Raw genomic sequence first — 24,041 nt, forward strand, 5'->3', positions numbered from 1 at the left:
TGAGGTAGTAGTGAGGCAGCAGTGAGGTAGCAGTGAGGCAGCAGTGAGGCAGCAGTGAGGTAGAGGTGAGGTAGAGGTGAGGTAGCAGTGAGGTAGAGGTGAGGTAGCAGTGAGGCAGCAGTGAGGTAGCAGTGAGGTAGCAGTGAGGCAGCAGTGAGGTAGAGGTGAGGTAGCAGTGAGGTAGAGGTGAGGTAGCAGTGAGGTAGCAGTGAGGTAGAGGTGAGGTAGCAGTGAGGCAGCAGTGAGGTAGCAGTGAGGTAGCAGTGAGGCAGCAGTGAGGTAGCAGTGAGGTAGAGGTGAGGTAGCAGTGAGGTAGAGGTGAGGTAGCAGTGAGGTAGAGGTGAGGTAGCAGTGAGGCAGCAGTGAGGTAGCAGTGAGGCAGCAGTGAGGTAGCAGTGAGGTAGAGGTGAGGTAGCAGTGAGGCAGCAGTGAGGTAGCAGTGAGGTAGCAGTGAGGCAGCAGTGAGGTAGCAGTGAGGCAGCAGTGAGGTAGCAGTGAGGTAGAGGTGAGGTAGCAGTGAGGTAGAGGTGAGGTAGCAGTGAGGCAGCAGTGAGGTAGCAGTGAGGTAGCAGTGAGGCAGCAGTGAGGTAGCAGTGAGGCAGCAGTGAGGTAGCAGTGAGGTAGAGGTGAGGTAGCAGTGAGGCAGCAGTGAGGTAGCTTTTCCACAGGGACGCGTCGAGTCAGAACCAGAAGTGAGGTGTCAAACTAAAAGTCAGACAGTTTCTTCCTGCCCACTGCTTCACTCTGAATGTGTGGGACGATGTCGAAATTTAAAAACACTTGACATCACCAAATTTGACCTGACACAGAGTCCAATGTCCCAACATCACAGACTACATGATGTAGTCTTCCCGTGTGTCCACTAGGTGGTGGTAATTAACCGAACTAGAATAGATTTCAACAGTCCTGTCACTAGAGAAACCAGAAACCTGAGACTACATGTCTCACACTCACTCACACTTTTTCATTTCAACAACAGAAACTCATTCATTGTTCACTCAGAGCAGATTCATTATCTTCAGATTCATTGACAGTACTTGATGCTCTGCTCACCTGTCAGGTAGATGGTGTAATTATTTTAATGATCACAGCAGAGGAACCCCCCCACCCACATAATTATAACATGAAACCTACACAAATATTTATATATAACAGTTCACCTCTCCGTCCTTGTCTGTCTCTCCCTCTGTCTCTCCCTTTCTGTCTGTCCCTGTCAGTCTGTCCCTGTCTGTCTGTCCCTGTCTGTCCCTTTCTGTCTGTCCCTGTCTGTCTGTCCCTGTCTGTCCCTGTCTGTCTGGATCTTATGATCCAGTTCCAGTTCAAACTGGGCTCGTTCTGAATCTCTTAAGTTTTCTTTCAGTAAAACTAAACGTGGATGAAAAATAACATCCTGTGTAATGAAACATCTCCAGGTTCATTTAACCACGAAACTGGTAATTTCGTCTTTTAATAGATAAATAACTTTTGTTGTCACTGTCAAACAAACTACACAACATTATATTCTAGTGTCTTAGCATCACAGCAAAACACACAATGAGGGGCAGGTCACTGTACCCTGTGTCATCTTATCTTATTATCTGAGGTCACTGTTGTGTATTTTATAATGTGTCTGCTTTTACTGTACAACAACAGAGGCCTTGAACAGTCACAAACACAACACTTCCCTTTCCTTATCTTCCCTCTGCTTTCTTTCCTTCCCTCTGTTTCCTTTCATTCACATCCCTCTGCTTCCTTCTCCTTTCCTTTGTGTTGTTTTTGTTTCACTTTCTTTATTTCCCTCCTTTTCCTTCCCTCTGTTTCCTCTCCTTCCTTCTCCTTTCCTTTGCTTTTTTCTTTTTATTTCTTTCTTTCCCACCCTTTCCTTTCCTTTGCTTCATTCCTTTCCTTTGGTTTGACTTTGTTTCATTTTCTTTATTTCCCTCCTTTTCCTTCTCATTGCTTCCTTTCCTTTTCTTCCTTCTCCTTTCCTTTGCTTTCTTTTGTTTCATTTTCTTTCTTTCTGTCCCTTTCCTTCCCTCTGCTTCCTTTCCTTCCTTCTCCTTTCCTTTACTTTGTTTTGTTTCCTTTTCCTTTTCCCCCCCTTTCCTTCCCTCTGTTTCCTTTCCTTTCTTCGCCTTTCCTTTCCTTTCCTTTTCTTCCTTCTCCCCCTTTCCTTCCCTCTGCTTCCTTTCCTTTGCTTTGTTTTTTTTCCCTTTTCTTCCTTTCCCTCATTTTCCTTCATGTGCTTCCTTTGCTTCCCTCTGCTTTCCCTCCTTTCCTTTCCACCCTCCTTTCCTCCAGGCGACCTGTCATCTTCCAGTACTGACGTCGTGTGCTGTAGTACGCAGCCGCCCGGCACGCCGGTGCGCCGCGGTGTGGAGATCCAACCAAAGCGCAGCAGAAGCTGCTTTGCGTCGGAGGGAGGTGGATCCTGAGAACTGGCGGTGCCGCGGCTCCGCTGCTTCCCGACGTAAACACACAATAGAAAATTCATCAGCACAATGTAAACGTTGACCACTCCACGCTGCAGACGGTGATGCGGCGAGCAGTGCGTGTGCGCTCCTGAACACCGCCGTGGGTGAAGAGAGAAGAGCAGCTGCATCGAAGCAGCCCCTCGGCCACTCCAGCAGAAGCACACGGCTGATGGTGATGATGATGATGATGATGATGATGTGTTGTTCCTTCCCGCCTTCCTCCACCCTCTCTTGGTTTGAGTCGACGGAATCGACCGACAGGACCCTGATGGATTAGAGACATTTGTTTCCCCATTTGCAGCAACAAGAGCCACAGAATCAAGATGAAATTTCCGACTGAGAATCCAAGAAAACCCGGGAACACGAACCCCCCACCAGGTGAGACCCTCAGTGCAGACCGCAGTCAGGAGACCGTGATCCTGTCCCCGTTAGATTCAGTGGTGAAAGTTGAGATCATGTGATCACTGCGTGTTATGAAATGAAGCGCCGCAGTCTGAAGCGCTCCTGTCTTCACCTGGTCTGCTCCTGCAGCTCCAGCAGCTCCAGCAGCTCCAGCAGCTCCTGCAGCTCCTGCAGCTCCTGCAGCTCCAGCAGCTCCAGCAGCTCCAGCAGCTCCTGCAGCTCCAGCAGCTCCTGCAGCTCCTGCAGCTCCAGCAGCTCCAGCAGCTCCAGCAGCTCCTGCAGCTCCAGCAGCTCCAGCAGCTCCAGCAGCTCCAGCAGCTCCTGCAGCTCCAGCAGCTCCAGCAGCTCCTGCAGCTCCTGCAGCTCCAGCAGCTTCTGCAGCTCCAGCAGCTCCTGCAGCTCCAGCAGCTCCAGCAGCTCCAGCAGTTGACCGCTGTGCAGAGTAAACAGTGTGATGCAGTGGAGGGATGCTCACGGTGTGAAACGTTACCTCATCCACCGCTGGGGAGAAGCCCCCCAATCCCGCATGTGTGTCACGTCCTCCCTCAGCGTGTGATGACGTGGGGGTGGTTTCACGGGGCCGTGACAGCCTCATCCTCCCGCCTGCACGTGCAGGTGTCTGATTGGTTAATATTTATCACCGTGTTCCCAGTGTGAGTGGGACCCATGGCCACAGAGCAGAGCAGGTGTGACAGTCACAGCATGTTGTGACAGCACGTCACCGAGGTGAAGCCCTTTCTCTTATTCATTAACTCAAGGGCCAAGGTCAAGCTTCTTCCAGAGCTTTCAGTTGTGTCCTAGCATCCTGTCCAGCTGTTTTCACCTCTGCATCGGTGACAGCAACAACTTCATCCACTGCATCAGCAAACCTCACCTGCTGATGAAGGCTGTGAGACGCTGTTGAAAGCTCTGGAAAAAGTTAGTAAGTAGACATGAGTTAAGATTTTCTCTCAGATACGATTTCCAAGGTTTTCCAGGAATTAACCTCCAGGTGCTGTAGCCTATGATTATTTTTATTATTGGTGCTGTCATCGGGTATCGTTTTGATTAACTGACTTTTTCTCTCTTTTGTCCAAAACACAGTCAGTTCACTTCGTCTGTGGAGACTTGTTAGTTGAGTGTAGTCAGGTCAGAGATGGACTCAGCAGAGGGAGAGACAGCCTGACACTGACACACACATCATGGTGTGTTCATCCTGCCTGCAGCATTCAGCAGCAGCTGGGATCAGCTGATCTGATCTTCAGGTTTACAGAGAAAACAACAGGTGCAGGTGTTTGGATGAGCTCCTACTGTTCCTGATACTGCTTATTGATCCAGTTCTTTAACGGTTCTCTTCTTGGTTCTTTCTGTTATTTTTAAAAACAGAAAGAAACAAATACAGAAGAGAACTAACAGCAAACTGCAGCAGCATCATTTGAACAAATCACCACAGTTTATTACTTAATCATTAACTGTATAGTGTAGTTAACACATGTGGGCTCCGGGCTGCTAGCATACACAACACACCTGTGGCTACGACAGATGAAGAACAAGCTTGATGGTTGAAAGTTCTGCATCTCTGTCTCTCTGTCTGTTTGTGACAGTGTTTCCACCGCAGCACATAAAAGACAGTATCGACCTTATGTTTAGTCCTCTCCACCATCGTCACTACGAGCAGAGTGTGTGTGTGTCTGTGTGTGCACAGTGCTGCAGCATATAAGAGAGCTGCCCCTGCTCCTCACAGAGAGATCTCTCTTCTGGATTGGAAGCAGGAAACAGCAGCAGGATGTTCATGTAGCTGTAATAATGAGGAAATCCATTCATTCCTCCAGAACCAGAGCTGATTATGTCAGTGCTCATCAGTACATCAGTATCATCTGATCACATGTTTGCATTTACACGGGGCACAGTCTTTAATAATTTAGCACCAGTACCCATCCCGTCTGTTCACCTGGTACCTGTCAGAGCGTCAGCAAGAAACATCTGCATCATGCTGAGGTTTTCATTTGTGCTTCATTTCAGTGGCAGTTCAGACCAACCTGATCCCCCCAAAGAAGGTGCAGCCAGGCATGCTTCAGTCCAGCCTGGTGCAGGCCAGCGTGGCCACCATGCAGAACCCGATGGGCTGCGCTCTGCCGCGACTCTCTGTGTCCTCCCGCCCCGCCAGCATGGTGGCCAGCATGGAGGCGGTGGCCGACGGCTCGGCTCCCTTCACCATGATGAAGCTGAAAACGGTGCTGGCAGTGTTCGTGGTGGTGGTGGCATACCTGGTGGCAGGTGGCCTGGTGTTCCGGGCGTTGGAGCAGCCTTTTGAAAACAACCAGAAGATCACCATCACGGCAGAGAAGGCGGCCTTCCTGCAGAAACACCCATGTGTGTCCCCGGACGAGCTGGAGGCCATCATCAAGGTAAGAGCAGCCGCCGGTCGATACTCAGCCTTTCCTCACCCCTGGACTTGGTCCCCAGTGGGGACTCAGGTCTACTGAAAGCTGAGCTTCATATTGATCAGACGCCATTCATGCTCCACACATACTCCACACTCTGGAACCAGACCCAGACCACACTGAACTGTCTAGATGTCTGATCCATACATCCTTGAACCTCCTTGAAGTTTGTGTGAATCTGAAAGTAATATTTCCTGAGGTGTTTTTGTGTGGGCCTTAACTTCAGCTCAGCTGAGCCGAGGACGAATGATGAACTGAACAAAGAAAGAGTTAAAGCGGTGTCACTCTGATTGTCCCACAGCAGAGCAACCTGTAACCTGAACTTGGTAGAACTCAATGAGGCTCTGGAGCTCGGTGTACGTTATGATCCTGTATTTTGTTATGATTTTTTGTTAATATATTTTTCCTGAAGTGTCTGTGGTCTACATTTCTGTCAGATGCTATCATTTTCTGGTCCAGCATCTAAACACAGAGTCCAGTTCCCTCTGAATGACCTGCTCTGAGGAGCAGTATCGCCTCCTGAGCAGAGCCCAGATCTGTATCCAGGAATTCATCCACAGAGTGAACAACAATTCAAACAAAAGCACAACTACAGACAATAGATACATGTTAAGTTTTGTTTTAAGTTCCTGCTGTTAAATCTGTCCAGTCATTATTTGGGTGTTAATTGCCAAACCTCTCACACTCCATTTTAGGAAATGGCCAGACCTTGATAATTAATGCCAAAGAACATGAATTGAGGCTTGAAAACCAGATCTCATAGGCTTGTGCAGTAACACTCACTTTTGCTAACACCAGGGTTTTTCACAGCCAAATGCTCACAGCCACTCGTAAAGCAGCGTAGTAACTCCCAGTTGTTTGGCCTGGACAGTTATTGACCTCGTCAGCAGTGAAACCCTGTATGATAATGGACAGGGTGATGCTAATAATGATGCACAGCTGCTGCAGCTGAGCCTGGAAACCTGCTGTGGATCAGTATCAGCTCCATTCACTGCCTGACACATTCAGTGGCACACGAGAGAAACACATAAACCCAGAGCTGCCTTGTCAACCCGCCCACCTCTGTAACTAAAGGTTCTCACATATGCCACAATTGGAAGTGAGTGCTGTTGCTGCCTGCCTTAGTTCTAAAAGCAAACACGGAGGTGGTCATTAATCTTGTTAAGGGAAATGGGCAAAAACCAGAGAGCTATCAGATATCAGATCCATCCCCTCTCTGGAAAAGATGAGCTGAAGGCTCCAGCCTGCAGGGAGACAGGCCGCATGGGGACAGGCTGCAGGGGGACAGGCTGCAGGGAGACAGGCCACAGGGAGACAGGCTGCAGGGAGACAGGCCGCAGGGAGACAGGCCGCAGGGGGACAGGCTGCAGGGAGACAGGCCGCAGGGGGACAGGCTGCAGGGAGACAGGCCGCAGGGAGACAGGCCGCAGGGAGACAGGCCGCAGGGAGACAGGCTGCAGGGAGACAGGCCGCAGGGAGACAGGCCGCAGGGGGACAGGCCGCAGGGGGACAGGCCGCAGGGAGACAGGCTGCAGGGAGACAGGCCGCAGGGAGACAGGCCGCAGGGAGACAGGCCGCAGGGGGACAGGCCGCAGGGAGACAGGCTGCAGGGAGACAGGCCGCAGGGAGACAGGCCGCAGGGGGACAGGTTGCAGCCTCCAGAGAGACAGACTGCATGCTGCAGGGAGACAGCCTGTAGGGAGACCAGCAGAGTGCAGCTGCTAAGCCTCACTAACTTCAGATCATCATGCTGAAAGCTGTGATGCTGCCACATCACATGGTCTTGCAGCAAAACAAAGTTAAAACAAACAAAGCTGCTGTGCACTTTTAATGGGCTCCATTTAACAGACATAGATATCTCATGTGTTTGCTGTGTGAGTGCTCCAGTACAGAGGCTGTGGTTTTTATCTGCACATACTGTATCTCTGGCACAACAGCTTTCTCTGAGCACCTGTGCATTTAAATACAACAACCTTAGAAAGAGCACTCTCTGTCTGTGGGTCATCTTACACCTGCCAACACTAGAACTGATATATGCAGGGATAATAACACATATTTGTAGCTGAAAGAGATTCAATCAAGTCTTCAGGTCTTGAAAGTTTCTACCCAGAGATGAATTATTTATCACTTGGTCCAGGTGTGGTGGCAACAACAGCAGAAATACTCTCAAAAGCAAGACCACTTAGGCCCAAGATGCAGGATCAACTTGAAAAAGCCAACACCTGACGATCCTAGCCTCTTATAACAGCCTGTTCAAGGAGAGAATGTGGCACCTTTATTCCACCTCACTGCTCTGTATAATGGTACAAACACAGTATGGGGGGCCTGGTGGTTCCAGGAATAAACAGAGGCAGTCTCTCTGTAAAATATCTGCTGACAGATGAAGCAACAACAATGTGTGGTAAAAAATGACGATGATATTTTCATTTGGGTCTTTTGTAGTCTCGACATGATGAATCCTACAAATAGTGATGGCAGCCGACACAAATACAACAAACAGAGAAACATCTCTGAGTCGCATTTTTTTTTTTTTTTTGTTCCTTGCTGTTTAGAAAGATAGCCGGACTCTGGACTCTGCTAGTCCTGCTTAGTTAGAGCTCTGATTGGCTAACCTGACACTCTGCATCCTAGGAGGGTATCTAATGAATGAATGAGTGACAGACAGTCAAGGTAGACAACCCTAGTACACACACACACACACACACACATACATATACACATATACAGTATTCTTTATTATACCACTATACTTTATTCAAAGGTGGCAGGTGCTGTTAAATCTGTGGTATGGATCTGAGTTATTCTTTGTCAGAATAAACATCATTGGGACTGGGGGACGGTCATTATGTCTGAAGCACAGATGAATGCAGACAGGTTAGCAGCCTGCTGATGGGAACAGATTTCAGACCATGTATATAAAAATGCATGTAGGCTCCAGGTCTGAAAAAAGACACCAATGCAGAAGCGCCTTAAAGTGCAATACCAGGAGAAAAACTCTGGCTCCAATAGACTCACATTCAGAAAAACTTCTCTTATGAAATACTGAGTCAATACATTTTTTCCGCAGCTCATTGCAGTGTGATTGGCTAAATTTATTCCTCCTGATCAGTGTTCTGGTGGTCCATCTGAAAATCATTCTCTAATTAATAAGATATTAGGCCTTAAAGACTGGTTATTTTGGGGAAGTTCCTGTTTGATTGACATGCCTGCTCTGTGATTGACAAGCTGACGAAGCACACCTGATTATTTGATTTTAAATTACTTTTTGGGTCACAGTGATTACAGTTTGTTCCTCGGTACTGACAGAGTGGAGGGCTCCTGACATCTGGTTTATTTGGTAAGTAAATATTTATTTTCTGATGCTCCCTTAACGTTACTGCGTTCTTTTCCTACGTATTTTAAGTGGAGAACAGGAAAGGTTAGCATTGCAGTTAATATCAGAGTTATATGAATCACAGACGCACTTTGCTAACTGAGCTAGCTAGCTGATAACTTAGTGTTTGCTATACTAACTGTACCTGGTCCCACTGAGCTGGTAACCTGTGTTAACCACATGCTGTGAAGGTGTAAACAGGTAAAAAGATACGTTGAATTGACCTGAAGTTAATGTTTTGTGTTTCTGACACGTGACCCAGTTTAACTGGACTGTGTTAGTGAACTGCGCTGAATTAATGTAACTTCATAAATGTCCATGTAGCTTAAACGTGGTTAAAACAGTAATGTTAGGTTTTCATGTTATCATGTGCTAGCTGCTGTAGTACCTGCTGTATCTCTGAGGTCGTACAGGTGAAGAAAACTTGTCTTTGTACCTATGTGGTGTAGACATAAAATGATGCGGACTGGGTGGGAATAACACAAGGCAATAAGTTCACCACATTTTGTTACATTTTAGTTGAACTATCTGTCTGTGCTTATGTGCTTTTGTATGTTTTTGGTCATCAACCTGCCAGAGACTGAGAGACTGAAGCTCAGGTAGATGAACAGGAGGAGAAAGAACTGGACCAGTCTGTGCTGAGGAGGATCAGTTCTCCACAGACGAGGAGGTAGGCAGATACATTTATGTAATTACACAGTTAAGTTCATAAAAGTACTAGCAACAGTTAATGACATCATCAGTCACCTTCATGATGTCACTGTTTTATTTTACCAACATCAACACAGTTTCATTACAGCTGATGAAAACAGGCTTTGAATAGGAGATGAGCTGTTACACCTGTGCTCTGATCAACACACCTGAGTTCTGACACCTTCAGTTGTCCTGCATGAAGCATCAGGTTCATGTCAGTGAGCACTGTCACCTCATAAGAGGGCTCTAGTTTTGAACCTGCCGGCCAGCTGAGGCCTTTCTGTGTGAAAAAAGCAAGTTCTCATGCCTGCATGCCTCTCATGGTGCCTCCCACAGTCCAGAAACCTGCAGGTTAATTAGTGACTCTAAATTGCCTGGAGGTGTGAATGTGAGCGTGATTTGTTTGTCTCTATGTGTCAGCCCTGTAAGAGACTGGAGACCAGTCCAGGATGTACCCTGCTCTGTCAGCTGGGGTTGGCTCCAGCCCCAACACAACCCTATAAAAAGGATAAGCAGTATGGCTAATGAATGAATAATGAGCTTTACATTAAGAGCATGATAATATAGAGCGTGTTATTTATGATTTCTAACAGCTGGCATTTGTTGTAGCAGTGCTCCACAGACAACAGACGAGCTGAGGGCACATTGTTGAACAAGGTCATCAAATGACCACACCACCCTTTACTAACCCTCGGCAACATCATATCCAAGTTGGCAGGAGTCTTCTACTTCGGCGTCATGGATACCAAAGTCAGGCTATTGGGCTGTAAAACTCAGAGGAGTCATCCAAGTTGACTACATTCAATACTGTGTAGAGGCAGGATAGATTCCTCCAACTAATGTTTGGATTGAAACCTGCCCAAGAAGAGTTCCAACGGAAAGTAGATGATACTTATGAAGGTCTACGGGGAGTCATGGCAATATCATCAAAGATGTCCTCATCTATGGCAGAAGCAAGGAAGAACAAAAAAAACTCTGTGCGATGCTGCAGTGCTCCAGAGAGTGTAGAGTTAAATTCAAGGGAACATGATCTCTACTCCTTAGGTCAGCTTCTTTGGGCAATCAGCCATCAAAAATAACCAAAATCCAATAGATTACCCTATTACAAAACAAGAGTTAACAGACAAACTGAAAACCCTTGAATCCAAAAAAGCTTGTGGCATGGATTGCATGAGAAATGCTGAAGAACAGCACCTCTGAGCTGCAAACTGAGCACTTGCTGCTTTCCTGATGTGTGGAATCAGGGGCTGATCATCCCAATCTATAAAAATGGAAGCAAACCAGACCCTAATAATGACAGAGGGATCTGTGTCAACAACTGTTCTGTAGTATCCAGACCTCCAAGATACTACCCTTTATTCAAGACAAAAGCATCATTAGTAAATGTCAAATTGGCTTTCTTCCAAATTACAAAGCCTCTGATCATATATACACCTTACACACTTTAATCAATAAACATGTCCACAAAAAAAGGAGGGAAGAGATTTCCTTGTTTCATTGATTTAAAAAAAAAGCCTTTGATTCCATTTGGCATGAGGGACTTTTCTTCAGAGTCCTTCAAAGTGGACTATTATCTCCAACCAGTGATGGTCTTCAACACAACCTGACCATCCTTGAACAGTTCTGTCAGAAGTGGGCCCTGGATGTAATCCTTTAAAAAACACAAATTATGATCTTTCAGAACAAACCCAGAGGTCTTGAAAACAAATACCAGTTTGATCTTAAGAACACCCTCATTGAACACACCAGAAATTACACTTACCTTGGTCTGAACAAACTTGCATCAATGAGTTTTAATAAGTAATGGCTGTATAAAAAACCAAACTATCCAACATGAACATTTCAGACCCAGTAGAGGCTCTCCCAGGGTTCCCAGAACTGGGAACCCTTTACAGCTAAACATCCAGAAACGGGCAACAACATTATGGACTCATCTTCATTTAAGTCCAAAAGACACACTTCCATTCAAAGCTCTGAAGACCCAAGAGCTGAACCCTGAAAACAGTCCTTCAGTCAGCTGATGGGAAGCTAACCAGACAAGCTCCCATCAGCACTGCTTCAAAACAACACAACACAATAAAACTAATTATCAATCAGTCAAAAGATCTTTATACATAACACAGGAAAAATAAAACCAAAACCCAAAGTAAACTTAATTGTTATCTGACCCTGAACAGAGAATATAAATGTCTGAGTGTCTCCACTCTGTCAGAGACAGGAAGCCAAGAATGATCCTGACCAAACACGGTAACCAACAGGAATTCACAGACAGACATGACCATCCGGAGAGGGGGCTTGTCTGGAGACAGAGATGCACTTCCTCCTCAACTGTGACTAGTTCTCTCCAGTGAAAGACCTCCACTACAGAGGAACAACCAAGAAGATACCAAACCTCCAGATGTTAACCCCTGAAGATACCAAACTTCGATATGTCAACCCCAGACCATACCAAACCTCCAGATGTTAACCCCTGAAGACACCAAACCTCCAGATGTTAACCCCTGAAGACGTCAGACCTTTAGATGTGAGGAAGAAAATAGACATTTTGTCTTAGTGGAGACTTTGGCACCTGTCTGTCTTGCCTTGTTAAATTTCCTTAATCGTCATACATTACCACTACCTTGCTTACTGATTTAATCTGGGTATAGGTGTTACACTGTGAGGTCTCTGCAATGCCTGTAACAACTGAAGCAACTTTATTTACATACAGGTGACCACCCCCTCCGTGTATCACACCTTTAGGTCCAGTAATGCAAATAGCCTTCCTTCCTCTGTTTTGTACCTGTATCCTGCCTAATTACAATATCTGTAACCACTATACGATCAGCATTTACATACTGTGTGACCCCCAGCTTGTGCCTACTGTATAACTGTTCTCCTGCCCTTCACTCTTGGTCAGTCTATTGCCTCAGACCCGCTCTGTGTCAGTAGGCTCACCGTATTCTGGAATACAATTAAACTCACACCACTGCACCAAACTCTGAACTGGATTGAATGAATTTTCTTCAACAGATGTCAACCCCACAAGATACCAAACCTTTAGATATCAACCCCAGAAGATACCAAACCTCCAGATGTTAACCCTTGATGATACCAAACCTCCAGATGTTAACTCCTGAATATCTAAATCTGTCAGTAAGCAGCACACATTTGATAATTAATATATTTTAATATTCTGTAAACTGCTTCGGCAACAACATGTTTTTGTTCATGGCAATAAAGCTATTTGAATTGAATTGAGAGAGAGAGAGAGAGAGCGAGAGAGAGCGGTGATGCTGGCGACCGGAGCAGAGAGTTAGTTAGTTAGTTAGTTAGCAGTTAGCAGTGTAGCTGTGAACGTAGCAGTGTAATGTTTGTCAGTAAATACTGGGGGAGCAGTTGGCTGTTCAGTTCTGCTTTCACATCTGTAAAAGTCACCACATGCCACAGGCCTCAGTTTTAAACAGTTTTAACCACCCTGCTAAAACGTTAAGTTATAAAGCACTTTGTTATTCTCATTTCCTGCCTTCAAACCTTAACTTTCTCATATTTTTTTGCAGTACCTCAGGATGTAGTAATATCAGTATTTAGAAATGTTCACCTTATGTTTCTTGTCATTCATTATTGAATAAATACCAACTTTTTCCCTTTATCTGACTTCATATCAGACCTAGTCACTTTCAGTATGATACTGTGCTAATGGGCTGTTTAACCAGCAGTGAACCTCCGGCCAAACATTCCGCTGTGCAGGTATAAAGACATTTCTAATATTCCTCCTTCATTGTGACACACTCCGTGAAAAGTACAAACCAGTGACACAGTTGAACTTTAAGTTTAACTCTGTATGGATGAGGCAGATCAGCTGTGTCCTTGTGTGTTTGCCCTTCAACTGGTCACACAGCTATTTGTCACACCCTGAGTGGACTCATTACACTGAGTCTCCATCTGCCAGGATGGACACTCACAGAGCAGACTGGCACTGAGTGTGATATGACTGATATCATCCTTGTGTCTGTGCCCCCTCCCTGCACACCTCTGCCAAAACCATACACTGAGCAGGGACACACAGGGAAGCAGCCAGATCTTATGTAACAGGATGAACAGGCTGATGGAAGAAGTCTGAGGAATTTTCTTTCCGCAGTCCCCCTGAGTGATGATGATGATGATGATGATGATGATGATGATGATGATGATGATGATGATGACGATGACGATGACGATGATAAATGATGACACATGGTCTATTCAACTCATCTGATTTTCTCTCACCTTCTCAAACTGTAACAAAACTCAAATAAGGAAGTTCAGTCAGTTTAGTTCACTCTCAAATCAAAATCTACAAAACACCAAAGTCGCAGTAAGAAATTAAATTAGACAGAAAACAATCACTCCTGGCTTGTTCACTTACATTTAATGGTGGTCAGTACTCCCAACGTCTGACCTCCACCAGCATCTTTTTAATCGACAGCCTCCAGGAAAGAGAAGAAGAGTAAGGATCTTTCTCCAGGTTCCCAGGTATCTGACATGTGCTATGGGGATGAACACAGACTTAACCTGGGGCAAAATGCTTGAGGTAGGCACACAGGATGGAAGAGCTGCTCCTGCTCCTCACCTGTTGGCGTCAGACACCATACTGATTGGAGCGTCACAGGGCTGGACTACTGAGAGCGGGAAAGGCCATCTAAGGCCATCGTTTGACTGGACTGGTGGGATGTGGAGGTGAATGACAAAAAACACATAAACGCAAAACATCATGATACAATAGGAGCGATCACATGACATAATGTGAATATCTGATTCTTGAAATAACAGAAAACAAAGTGCAAAACAAATGAAATACGATAAATTTAACTTCACCGTGAGAAATAGGCCAAATTCATTTGACCCATAATTTGGGCAACAATATAATACAGCGATTGATGCAACGATTAATGGAACAAATGATGCAACGATTGATACAGTGATTGATACAGTGATCGCTACCACGGCTGGCAGATACCTCAACTCTGCAAAGCAAACCAGCCAATCACAGGCTTGGACAAAGCCATCCTGATTGGCTGTTTATCAGGTCAGTATTAATATTATTCAGGTATTCATGAGAAACTAAATCAAGTTGTTCTATTTGATAACAACATTTTCTGTGAGTATTTTTTATTACGTGAGAGAAATGCCTCTTTCCCGTAGTGTATCATTGAGCTGTGACATATCTCCACAGGTAAGAGGTTTGTCTCACCCTTCTGTCATTGTCCTTGGCTGGCCCAGCACTGGACAGTGTTGTCTGAACCTGAACAGCACCACGGCCACGTAAGTAGTTTGCATTGCTTTGGTTTCATATTTCCTTTTCACAGTTTTTATAAAATTCTGTGTGTCTGTTTCTACGGTCCCTGACCCTGCACTAACACCTCTAAGACCAGAGTCTAATACATGACCCTGACCTTAAAGCTGACCCTGACCCTGACCCTGACCCTGAACCTGACCCTGACCCAGAGTCTAATGCAAGACCCTGACCCTGCAAAATAACAAAGCAAAAACTGTATTGTCATTCCTCCTGAGATCAGCTCAGCTTCAGGGTTCACCATCAAGGTATTTTGCCCTGACTGAAATTAAAGTGATGAACTAGCTACAAGTTTCATTTAATCTGTTGAAGTAACTGTAAACCTTACTGAGTGTCTTTCAAATGTATTTTCAGCTCAGGGGTAGGGCGGATCAGGGAGTTGAAAACCTGGACATTGGACATTTCATGTTGATCACAAGGGGAACAAGGAGAGCGAGCTTCATCTCTGTGGAGAGCTTCTATATTCTGACATTAGTCTGTGCTGCTTTGTTGGCTATTTATTATGTGACTGCATTATCCATCACTCATTTTGAGTTTAATTACAGATATAACAGACAGACATATAAAAAGTCACCAGCACCAGTCATGTGTTCAATTACCAGTAATCTTAATGTGTATAATTTTAAAATAAAATGTTAATGTTTATGTTTGTGTGTTTATTCTAAAAACAAAAACAACACAAAACAGAACAATATTTCATATGTACCCCATCCAGACTGATGAGAATACTGTGAAGCAGTGTCACTGACTGGCAGAGAGCTGTACTGAGGGAAGACTGATGCCACAGCTGTAGCTCCTGGAGTTGAGGTCCCACTGGATGAAGATGCCCTGGACGAAGAACTGTTGGTTCTCTGGAACGTTCTCAGTCACACGGTCATGACTTGCACATACAGTTCTTACACATTGTGTCAAACCAACAACATTTTAACATGGATTTGAAAAACCAACACATTAGCTGGTAACAGTTGTGTAACTCATAAGTAACAACTAGAAACTTGTGTGTGATTGCTGCGAACAGCAGCTGCTGCTTTTATTGCGTCAGCTGCTGAAGATTTCTTGGAGCTCCTGCAGCTCACAGCTCACAGCTGAAGCAGCAGGCTCTCAGCTCTGGCAGCTTTCACCTGCAGAGGATGATAGCTACTGAGGCTGACAACTCCAGGATTCTTTCCTCAGCTTGTAAAGCTGATAGCACATAGAATACAGAGGTGAAAGAGTTTTACTCTACACTTCAGAGTTTATTTGTGATAATGAAAAATAATGAAAACATCAATAACTGTCCATCCGATGGAGCTATCACAAAAGTTTTTGACAATTTGAGGAATTTTACCATGGTCTAGCTATATGCCATGTTTCAGTTTTGTAGTCTTTGCTATTACATTTTATCCATTACTCATTATAAAAGTAATAACTTGTTAATTATAAAAGATATCAACAAGCTATTTAAAAGCTGTCATTGCCTAGTCACATGAAGTCATCACTGTCTGGGTGTAGTAGTAATTTTTATTAAGCAAGTATTGTTTAAGTGCCATAGTTCCATGAAACTCAGTAGTGTTTTTCAGGGTGTCAATTTGTACAATTGGACCAAATTTGTTTATGATGAAGCAGATTGAATTGATTCGACCACGCCCGCAACAGTTTGTTAGCCGATCATGGAAAAATGGCTACCAAAGACAACAAGATCAGTACACAACCAAATGTATCCAATGTACCCAAATGTGTAACCCTCAACAGCGCAGTGTGATATCATTTATACTTCCAACTAAAACAAGCAGAGGATCCTATATGAAGTTCATTTTACACATATGTCTATTTCTAGATGTTGTCTATTTCATCAAACAGCTGTGAAAATATTCCAACAGCTGATGTTTGGAAACATATGTAGGTATGTCTGTTATCAGCTGTGTGTGTTAAACTCTGTGGATTTCTTCTTCTAAATTCAATGTAGGTGTTCAGATACTGCTCTGGAGACGGGAGGATGTGAACGTGGCACTGCCCAGTCCACTGGAGCACATGCTGGACTGTAAGAGGCTCTGACTCTTCACCAGCTGCTCTGTCTTCCTGTCTGTAATGTATGAAAATATAAATGGATTACAAATGAAGACAATGAAAATCAATTTGAACTTAGATTCTTTAAAAATAATATCTCAGGATGCTTTCATGTGCTCTGAACATTAAACCAGTAAAACATTCAAATGATGTCCCATGTATGTGACACTGTTCAGTATAGTACCTGGTATTTCTAACTATGAAGAAGGAGTGAATGCAGATTAGGTAAAGAGTTCAAAATCAAAGCTGTAAAGGAAACACAGAACAATGAGTACCATACAGAGCAAGAAGAAAACAGTCATAATTAATCATTTACTAATGAATCTTCCCAGGAACAGATTCAGCAGACCATACAGTTCCACGACCTTTGGTCTTGTTGAGGAGTGCAAGACCATAACATTTTAAAGAAAAGCACACAGAAATTAAACACTAGTTTGAAAATTAAAAATGTTTAAGTTTCTTTTTTACTTTACTAAATGATGCTTCTATACTCTTCAGCCTGTGTATTCACAGCTCACATCAGACTGTGCATCTACTGCATCTTCAACCTGAAAATGTTCAGTGTTGAAAGAAACTAAGGAGGTGAAAGGTGTTTAAAACACTGTAGACCTAATAACATCAGACAAATCTTGTCAGGATGTTCACCCATGTTCACCTCTCCAGTGCAGAGGAGACTGTGGCACCGCTCTGTAAGAAAGCAGGAGCTTCAGGCAAGACTGACTGCATGAATAAAACAAATCAATCGTGTACTGTACATGTATGTACAACATATATGTTGTACATACATGTACACTGGTTTGTTACCAAACTGAAGTTTTAATAATCAAGGTCTGTCCAAGAGTACTTGGGATTTTTACCCAGGTCTTTTAAAAGAATCACTTCTCAATACCTGAAATCATGTCTGAGGCACAAAACCAAAACCCAGTTTTAAGAGAGATACTGTTACTGATTGTTATTGATTTACACCAGGATGAAACAGGTAATGGAAAACTTACCAGTCAGACACTCTGTCCTGAGTGCTCCTGTATCCACACCTGCATCATCTATATCCACCACTGTGAGAGAGCTGGCAGGAGCTGCAGCTTTCTTCCTCTGCCTCTGTCTGGGACGTCTGTCCACACTGTTTAAATTCTGTTGTTGTTATCAGGTCAGGTTCAGCCAGTAAATCACAAATCCCTACGTTCTACTTGTGGAAGAAACTTGATTGGAAAAGAAACAGCCAATCAGGATGATTTTTTGTGATTGGCTGGTTTTGTCTATCTATCTATCTATCTATCTATCTATCTATCTATCTATCTATCTATCTATCTATCTATCTATCTGTCTCCCTGTCTGTCTGAAAGTTGTCTGCACTCTCAGGAATGAGGCAGACAGCTGTGACGGAGTCAATGACTGAAACTTATTGCAAACAGCTGATGCCCGTCAGCCAGTATGAGATGAATCCCGTGCTCTGTCTGAACTAATCCTATGCTTCATTTATTTGAATCAGTCCTCTGACAGTTTGATGAAAAGTGTAAACTGAACCATGGTGGGATTTTCTGCTCAGTTTTTTCATCATCGTGCACAGATGATCCTGGTGTTTTGTTCAAACCCTGTGTTAAATGCATCTGTATTTGCTTTTTGTGATTCATGATATGTGAATAACAGTTAGCACCTGCACTACAGCAGAGCCAACACCAGCAGTAAACAGAGCATTTTGACAGCTTTTAGGAGTGAAACCTGCCTCCTCAGAGGCCAGCAGACACAAATGAGTGGAGAGATGATAATTCTAGGAAGATACTGAACCCAGATCACTGTAAGACATAGTCCTCAACAACTAGAGTAGCACATAGCAGTTCTCATATGCCTCTGTCTCTGCTTTTCCTCCAGCACTCTGTGGAGGCTGTGAATGCTGGAGTGAATCCCATCGGTGACACCTCCTACAACTCCAGCCACTGGGATCTGGGCAGCGCCTTCTTCTTTGCTGGAACGGTCATCACAACCATAGGTACGGTGGTTATGGTTTTATCCATCTGCTCTGTTGATCAGTTTGTGATTGCAAGCATGAGCAAGCCCATAATTTAAACTCCTTTCTGGGGAGAATATATGCTTGGTACTATTATTATTATTATTTTATATCAGCGAGGACTGGTCCATGTTATCCCTGTAATTACTACCAGAGGTGGACAAAAGTCCACATCATGCTGTTTATTAGGTGTATGTACATGACATTTCTTCAGTTTCTCATAACAGTGACTTTTAATTATTACATCAGTAGCAGCAGATATTAGTTGCTTTTGTTTGATACAGTTTGATGCCTTCAGGTATTTCCCCTGTTTATGTCTTCTTTATGTAACCAGGATCTGTTTTTGAGAGTCCTACCCAAACATAACTTTGGCTGACTGAGTGCTGAAGTTGCACCACTGACACCACTGTTAGAATTTTTCATGTAAACTTAATGCCTTTGTCTTTAGATTTACTGGCATCTGACCCTGTAGTGATTGAACAACAAATCTAGATACTATTTGGATAAGCTAATATCTGTAGAAGACTCATCAGTATTGACCCGCGAGCGTGAGGTCGGGCTTTCTCGCTGCAAGTACTCCTCTCTTGGCATCTCATTTAACTGATTCTATGGCAACTGACATAGATGTGAATGAGTGATTATTTCACAGGAATTACACTGAAATCTCAGCTCAGTCTTTGTCTGTAACTGATGTATTTGATGTTGTCAGACGACATCATGGTCATAAAATCAGGTTTTTAGCAGCAGCTTGAAGTGACTGTTGGTTAACATGTCGTCTTAACAGACCATGTTTCAGTCACTGTTTCAAACTTGTTCTGTTGTCATGACAGCAGGAACAGAAAAAACATGTCAATTAGAACAGCTTAATTCTGAATTCAGCTGCATTAAAATACTGTATATGTGACATAGAGGGGAGGAGAGAAGTAAACAGATAAAGAGCTGAAACCAGCTGACACTAGACTGAAACCATCTGATACTAGAATGAAACCACTGACACTAGACTGAAACTAGGTGACGCTAAACTGAAACCAGCGGATACCAGACTGGAACCAGTGACACTAGACTGAAACCATATGATACTAGACTGAAACATCTGATACTAGAATGAAACCAGTGACCCTAGACTGAAATGAGCTGATACTAGACTGAAACCAGGTAACACTAGACTGAAACCAGGTGATACTAGACTGAAACCAGGTGATACTAGACTGAAACCAGGTGGTAATAGACTGAAACCAGGTGACACTAGACTGAAACAGCTGATACTAGAATGAAACCAGTGACACTAGACTGAAACCAGGTGATAATAGACTGGAACCAGGTGACACTAGACTGAATCCAGCTGATACTAGACTGAAAGCATCTGATACTAGACTGAAACCAGGTGACACTAGACTGAAACCAGCTGATACTAGAATGAAACCAGGTGACACTAGACTGAAATCAGTTGTCGCTTCACTGAAACCAGTTGACACTAGACTGAATCCATCTGATACTAGACTGAAATCAGCTGATACTAGACTGAACCAGTTGAAAGTAAGCTGGATGATGATTCGATGAGACGATGTCAGGAATATGCTGATTAGTGTGTTGCGTCATCTGGCAACATTTAGCAAATTTTCAAGAAGCTTTTCCTGCTTTACATTGAAAGTAGTTTTTTACAGTCATTCCACAACAGTTTTCAACAATGTCCTCAGTTTCTTACACTGACCACACATGGTCCAGACATGTACCAGGTTTTTACCTGGGCTTGTACATTGCAAAATGTACAGTACATGTCACACACAGTGTGTGAAGCTAGCGCACTTTCTCATAGTGCATATTAGTTAATAGCCTTATATGAATTGAAATCAAAGAAGTCTGTTGAATTATTTCTTTATCATAGCTTTGGTCTCTGAATGCCGTCTAACTTAGATGTTCTCGGTCCTGGGCTTAACCCCAGTCTACAGAGATGCCAGGTCGTGGCTGCAGAAAATGCACTCTGTTTAACCTGTAACCACACCCAGCAGGGATGTCACTGTTTCATGGAGTACACCTGTGCATCACTACAGCCAGATGAGAAGTTAGACCACTGGAGGTGAACAAACACCAGATTCTGACCTTGATTCACCGGAGTGATCTAGACCCTGTGTCACAGACAGGTTATGGGTTTCTTACACTGACCACACATGGTCCAGACATGTACCAGGTTTTTACCTGGGCTTGTACATTGCAAAATGTACAGTACATGTCACACACAGTGTGTGAAGCTAGCGCACTTTCTCATAGTGCATTTCTCATGGCATGTGTCACAGACAGGTTAATAGTTTAATCTTGGGAGATCTGAGCTGTTAGAAACTATTTCTGATATGTGTGTTGTACAGTGTATAAGTAAATCTGCCCATGGTTCTTTAAAACTCCTTCTTCTCCTCTTCTCCTCCAGGTTATGGTAACATTGCCCCGAGCACTGAGGGAGGGAAGATTTTCTGCATTCTTTATGCAATATTTGGCATCCCACTCTTTGGATTCCTGCTGGCAGGTGTTGGGGACCAGCTAGGTACTATATTTGTCAAAAGCATTGCCAAGGTGGAGAAGATGTTCCGGGTGAGTCACACTGTAAATGTTCTGTTATTTATGACTCAGTTTTGAGGAAATAATATTGTGATGATGTTGACATTTTGAAGTGGTCCTTTGGTTTACAGTGAGAACAGACAAGAGGAAAAGACACTCAGTAATAGTTAACAAAGTGAGACACACTGAGCACACTCTGTTCAGATGTCTGAAGGCTAGTGATATTTCTAAGTTCAGTTTGATCTGACAGCTGCTGAAAGCTCTGCACCCACACTATGGAAAATCTTCAGGCCTGTATTCATCTGGGGCTTAGTTATTTAAAGTTAATGTCAGAAACATCTTAAATCAGCCTGACACCTGTGCCAAGTCAATACCTCATCATTATTGATCTTTGTTTTGTGGAAATGTTCACTGGTTGCTGTATGAGGAGAAAATAATTTCAATTTCAATTCAATTTTCAATTCAATTTTATTTGTATAGCGCCAAATCATAATATACATTATCTCAAGGCACTTTACAGGGTAAGGTCAAGACCTTACTTTCAATTTGTTACAGAGAAAAACCCAACAGTTCCCACAAAGAGCAAGCGCTTGGCGACAGGGGGGAGGAAAAACTCCCTTTTAACAGGAAGAAACCTCCAACAGAACCGGGCTCAGGGTGGGGGGGGGTCTTCCTCGACCGGTTGGATTTAGGAGGAGATAAAAAAGGGTGGGTGGGGGGAGGAGAGAGGAGAAAAGAGAGAGAGAGAGACCAGGAACAGCTGTATAAGTAATGGTGTTATCAATAATAATGACAGATAACAGTGGTTAATAGTACAGATGAGTAGTGGTGGATCTGGATCCTGCTGCTCCAGGGGCAGAGAGACCTGCAGAATGAGGACAGAGAGAGAGAGAGAGAGGAGAAGCACAAACTACAGGAGAGAAAAAAATACAAAGTTAATGGCATAAAGTAGTCGAGAGAGAGAGAGAGAGAGAGAGAGAGAGAGAGATTTCATTAGCCCTTTTCATGAAAGACACAAAAGTCAAGGTTCTGGAGAGAGATGGAGAGGTAGAGCTGAATGAGAAGGATTGTAACAAAACTGATGTCGATGGCAGACATGACGAGTGGCAAGCCTCTCTGTTTCTATGGGAACCCAGTAAAATGCAGAAAAATAAATTCAAACTGGCACCACATCACAGTGGTACGGCTCTGGCCATGGTACAGTGTTACAGTACAGACAGAAATCATACTGAAATATAAGAATATCAACCTGATAGTTAGAAAATAGTTGCAGTATAAATTACTTTTTAATTGTTAGCTCCTCATTCCTTAACATCACTCATGTATCTATCAGTATGGACTGTACTGATGCACCATCAGTAATAAAATGTAGGTGTACACTCAGAAGAATTAGGTTGTACATTTCTGTCCATAATCTACAGCACAACTGTCTCTTCACTTTCTGTCCAATAATATTTATATTCCAACTTTAAAAGCTCCGTTACCTACTGTACCTGCTATTCACGCAGGAAAGGCTTTGTACTCTATTAAAAGAGCTTGTTTTTTAATGCACCTTATTTACAGGCTTGTACTTCTGGCGTTACATCTAAACCCCTCTGACATAATCAGAAAAAAACCTGAATCTTGTGAGACCAGCAATTATGGCTCTTGGTTGGTGGTTGTCCTGATGAGGAACAGGAGTGTGGTGAGTCGGTTCTTATCACGTTCAGATTGACGTTCTCCAAAAGAGCCATAGCACGTTCGCCCTCACAGCTTTTAGGAGGCCCCTGAGTGGAAGGTTGTTTCTTCGTCCACAGGCCTCCAAGTCTTCAAGAAAGATGAGGCAGATCTCTGCAAGCCAAACTGACTTTTATGAACTGATACTGATTATTCAAATAAAGATCGATTTCAATTGGAAAATCATTTTTTTTAAACCCAGCCCTGATCAGAACCCTGCTGAAAATGAGACGTACACTGCTTTGTGTGTGTGTGTGTGTGTGTGTGTGTGTGTGCGCGCGCACGTGCACGTGCACGTGCATGTATGTGACTTTATCTCACAGAATAAACACAACCAGATCAGTCAGACTAAAATCCGTGTGGCATCCACCCTCCTCTTCATCCTGGCGGGCTGCATCCTGTTTGTCACCATCCCAGCTGTGATCTTCAAACACATCGAGGGCTGGACGGCGCTGGAGTCAACCTACTTTGTGGTCATTACTCTGACAACAGTTGGAATAGGTGACTATGTGGCAGGTAAGAGCTTGTCATTCATCGTTTTTCATGAATTGAAATGTCTGACCTGTTTAATCTCTGACATGACATATCATGAATAAATACATCACATGTTAAAAGTTGTGTCATTGACTTGGATGACGTTAAGGTCATGATTACAGTTTATAAAGATAATTTAGGCTTATTTTATTTATACAACTGAAGAAAAAGAGGAACAAATGAACAATAATGAATAAGGATCTACATAGATCTGCTGGGGGCTCAGGGTTATGTCAGTGCTCATTAAACTGAACAACATGATTTGATACGCACATACATAAAACTTCAGCTGTAATCAGTTCAGTTTGGGTGGAAGTGATCAGTGGTGGAGGGAAATCATCCTTCAGTGTCATTATTGTCCTTACAGAAATGTTGGGTAATCACTAAATATTAGCCATCCTATCAGCAGTGAAACAAAAACTCAATCACAAGGACCAGTCACACAGGAATAGTTCAGTGAATGATGCAGAACAAAGTAAAGACACGTTTTATGTGTGGGCTGATTTGCAGCTGTTTTCTCATGTTCATTACA

General features: G+C 43.7%; 1 protein-coding gene across 1 annotated transcript in view; it reads left to right on the forward strand.

The window, feature by feature from the left end:
- The first annotated feature begins 2,376 nt into the window (after positions 1-2,376).
- The window catches only part of kcnk10a (potassium channel, subfamily K, member 10a), a 29,394-nt gene continuing 7,729 nt past the window's right edge, over positions 2,377-24,041 (forward strand). The window contains exons 1-5 of the mRNA XM_071478404.1: positions 2,377-2,831; positions 4,857-5,242; positions 18,574-18,691; positions 21,132-21,292; positions 23,299-23,491. Of these exons, the coding sequence (XP_071334505.1) occupies positions 2,777-2,831; positions 4,857-5,242; positions 18,574-18,691; positions 21,132-21,292; positions 23,299-23,491 (913 nt within the window). The 5' untranslated portion in view covers positions 2,377-2,776. The remainder of the gene's footprint in view (positions 2,832-4,856; positions 5,243-18,573; positions 18,692-21,131; positions 21,293-23,298; positions 23,492-24,041) is intronic.

The sequence above is a fragment of the Trachinotus anak genome, unplaced genomic scaffold, assembly GCF_046630095.1.
Source record: "Trachinotus anak isolate AG129_WGS33_773 ecotype Australia unplaced genomic scaffold, CSIRO_AGI_Tana_v1 ptg000005l, whole genome shotgun sequence".
Lineage (NCBI taxonomy): Eukaryota > Metazoa > Chordata > Actinopteri > Carangiformes > Carangidae > Trachinotus > Trachinotus anak.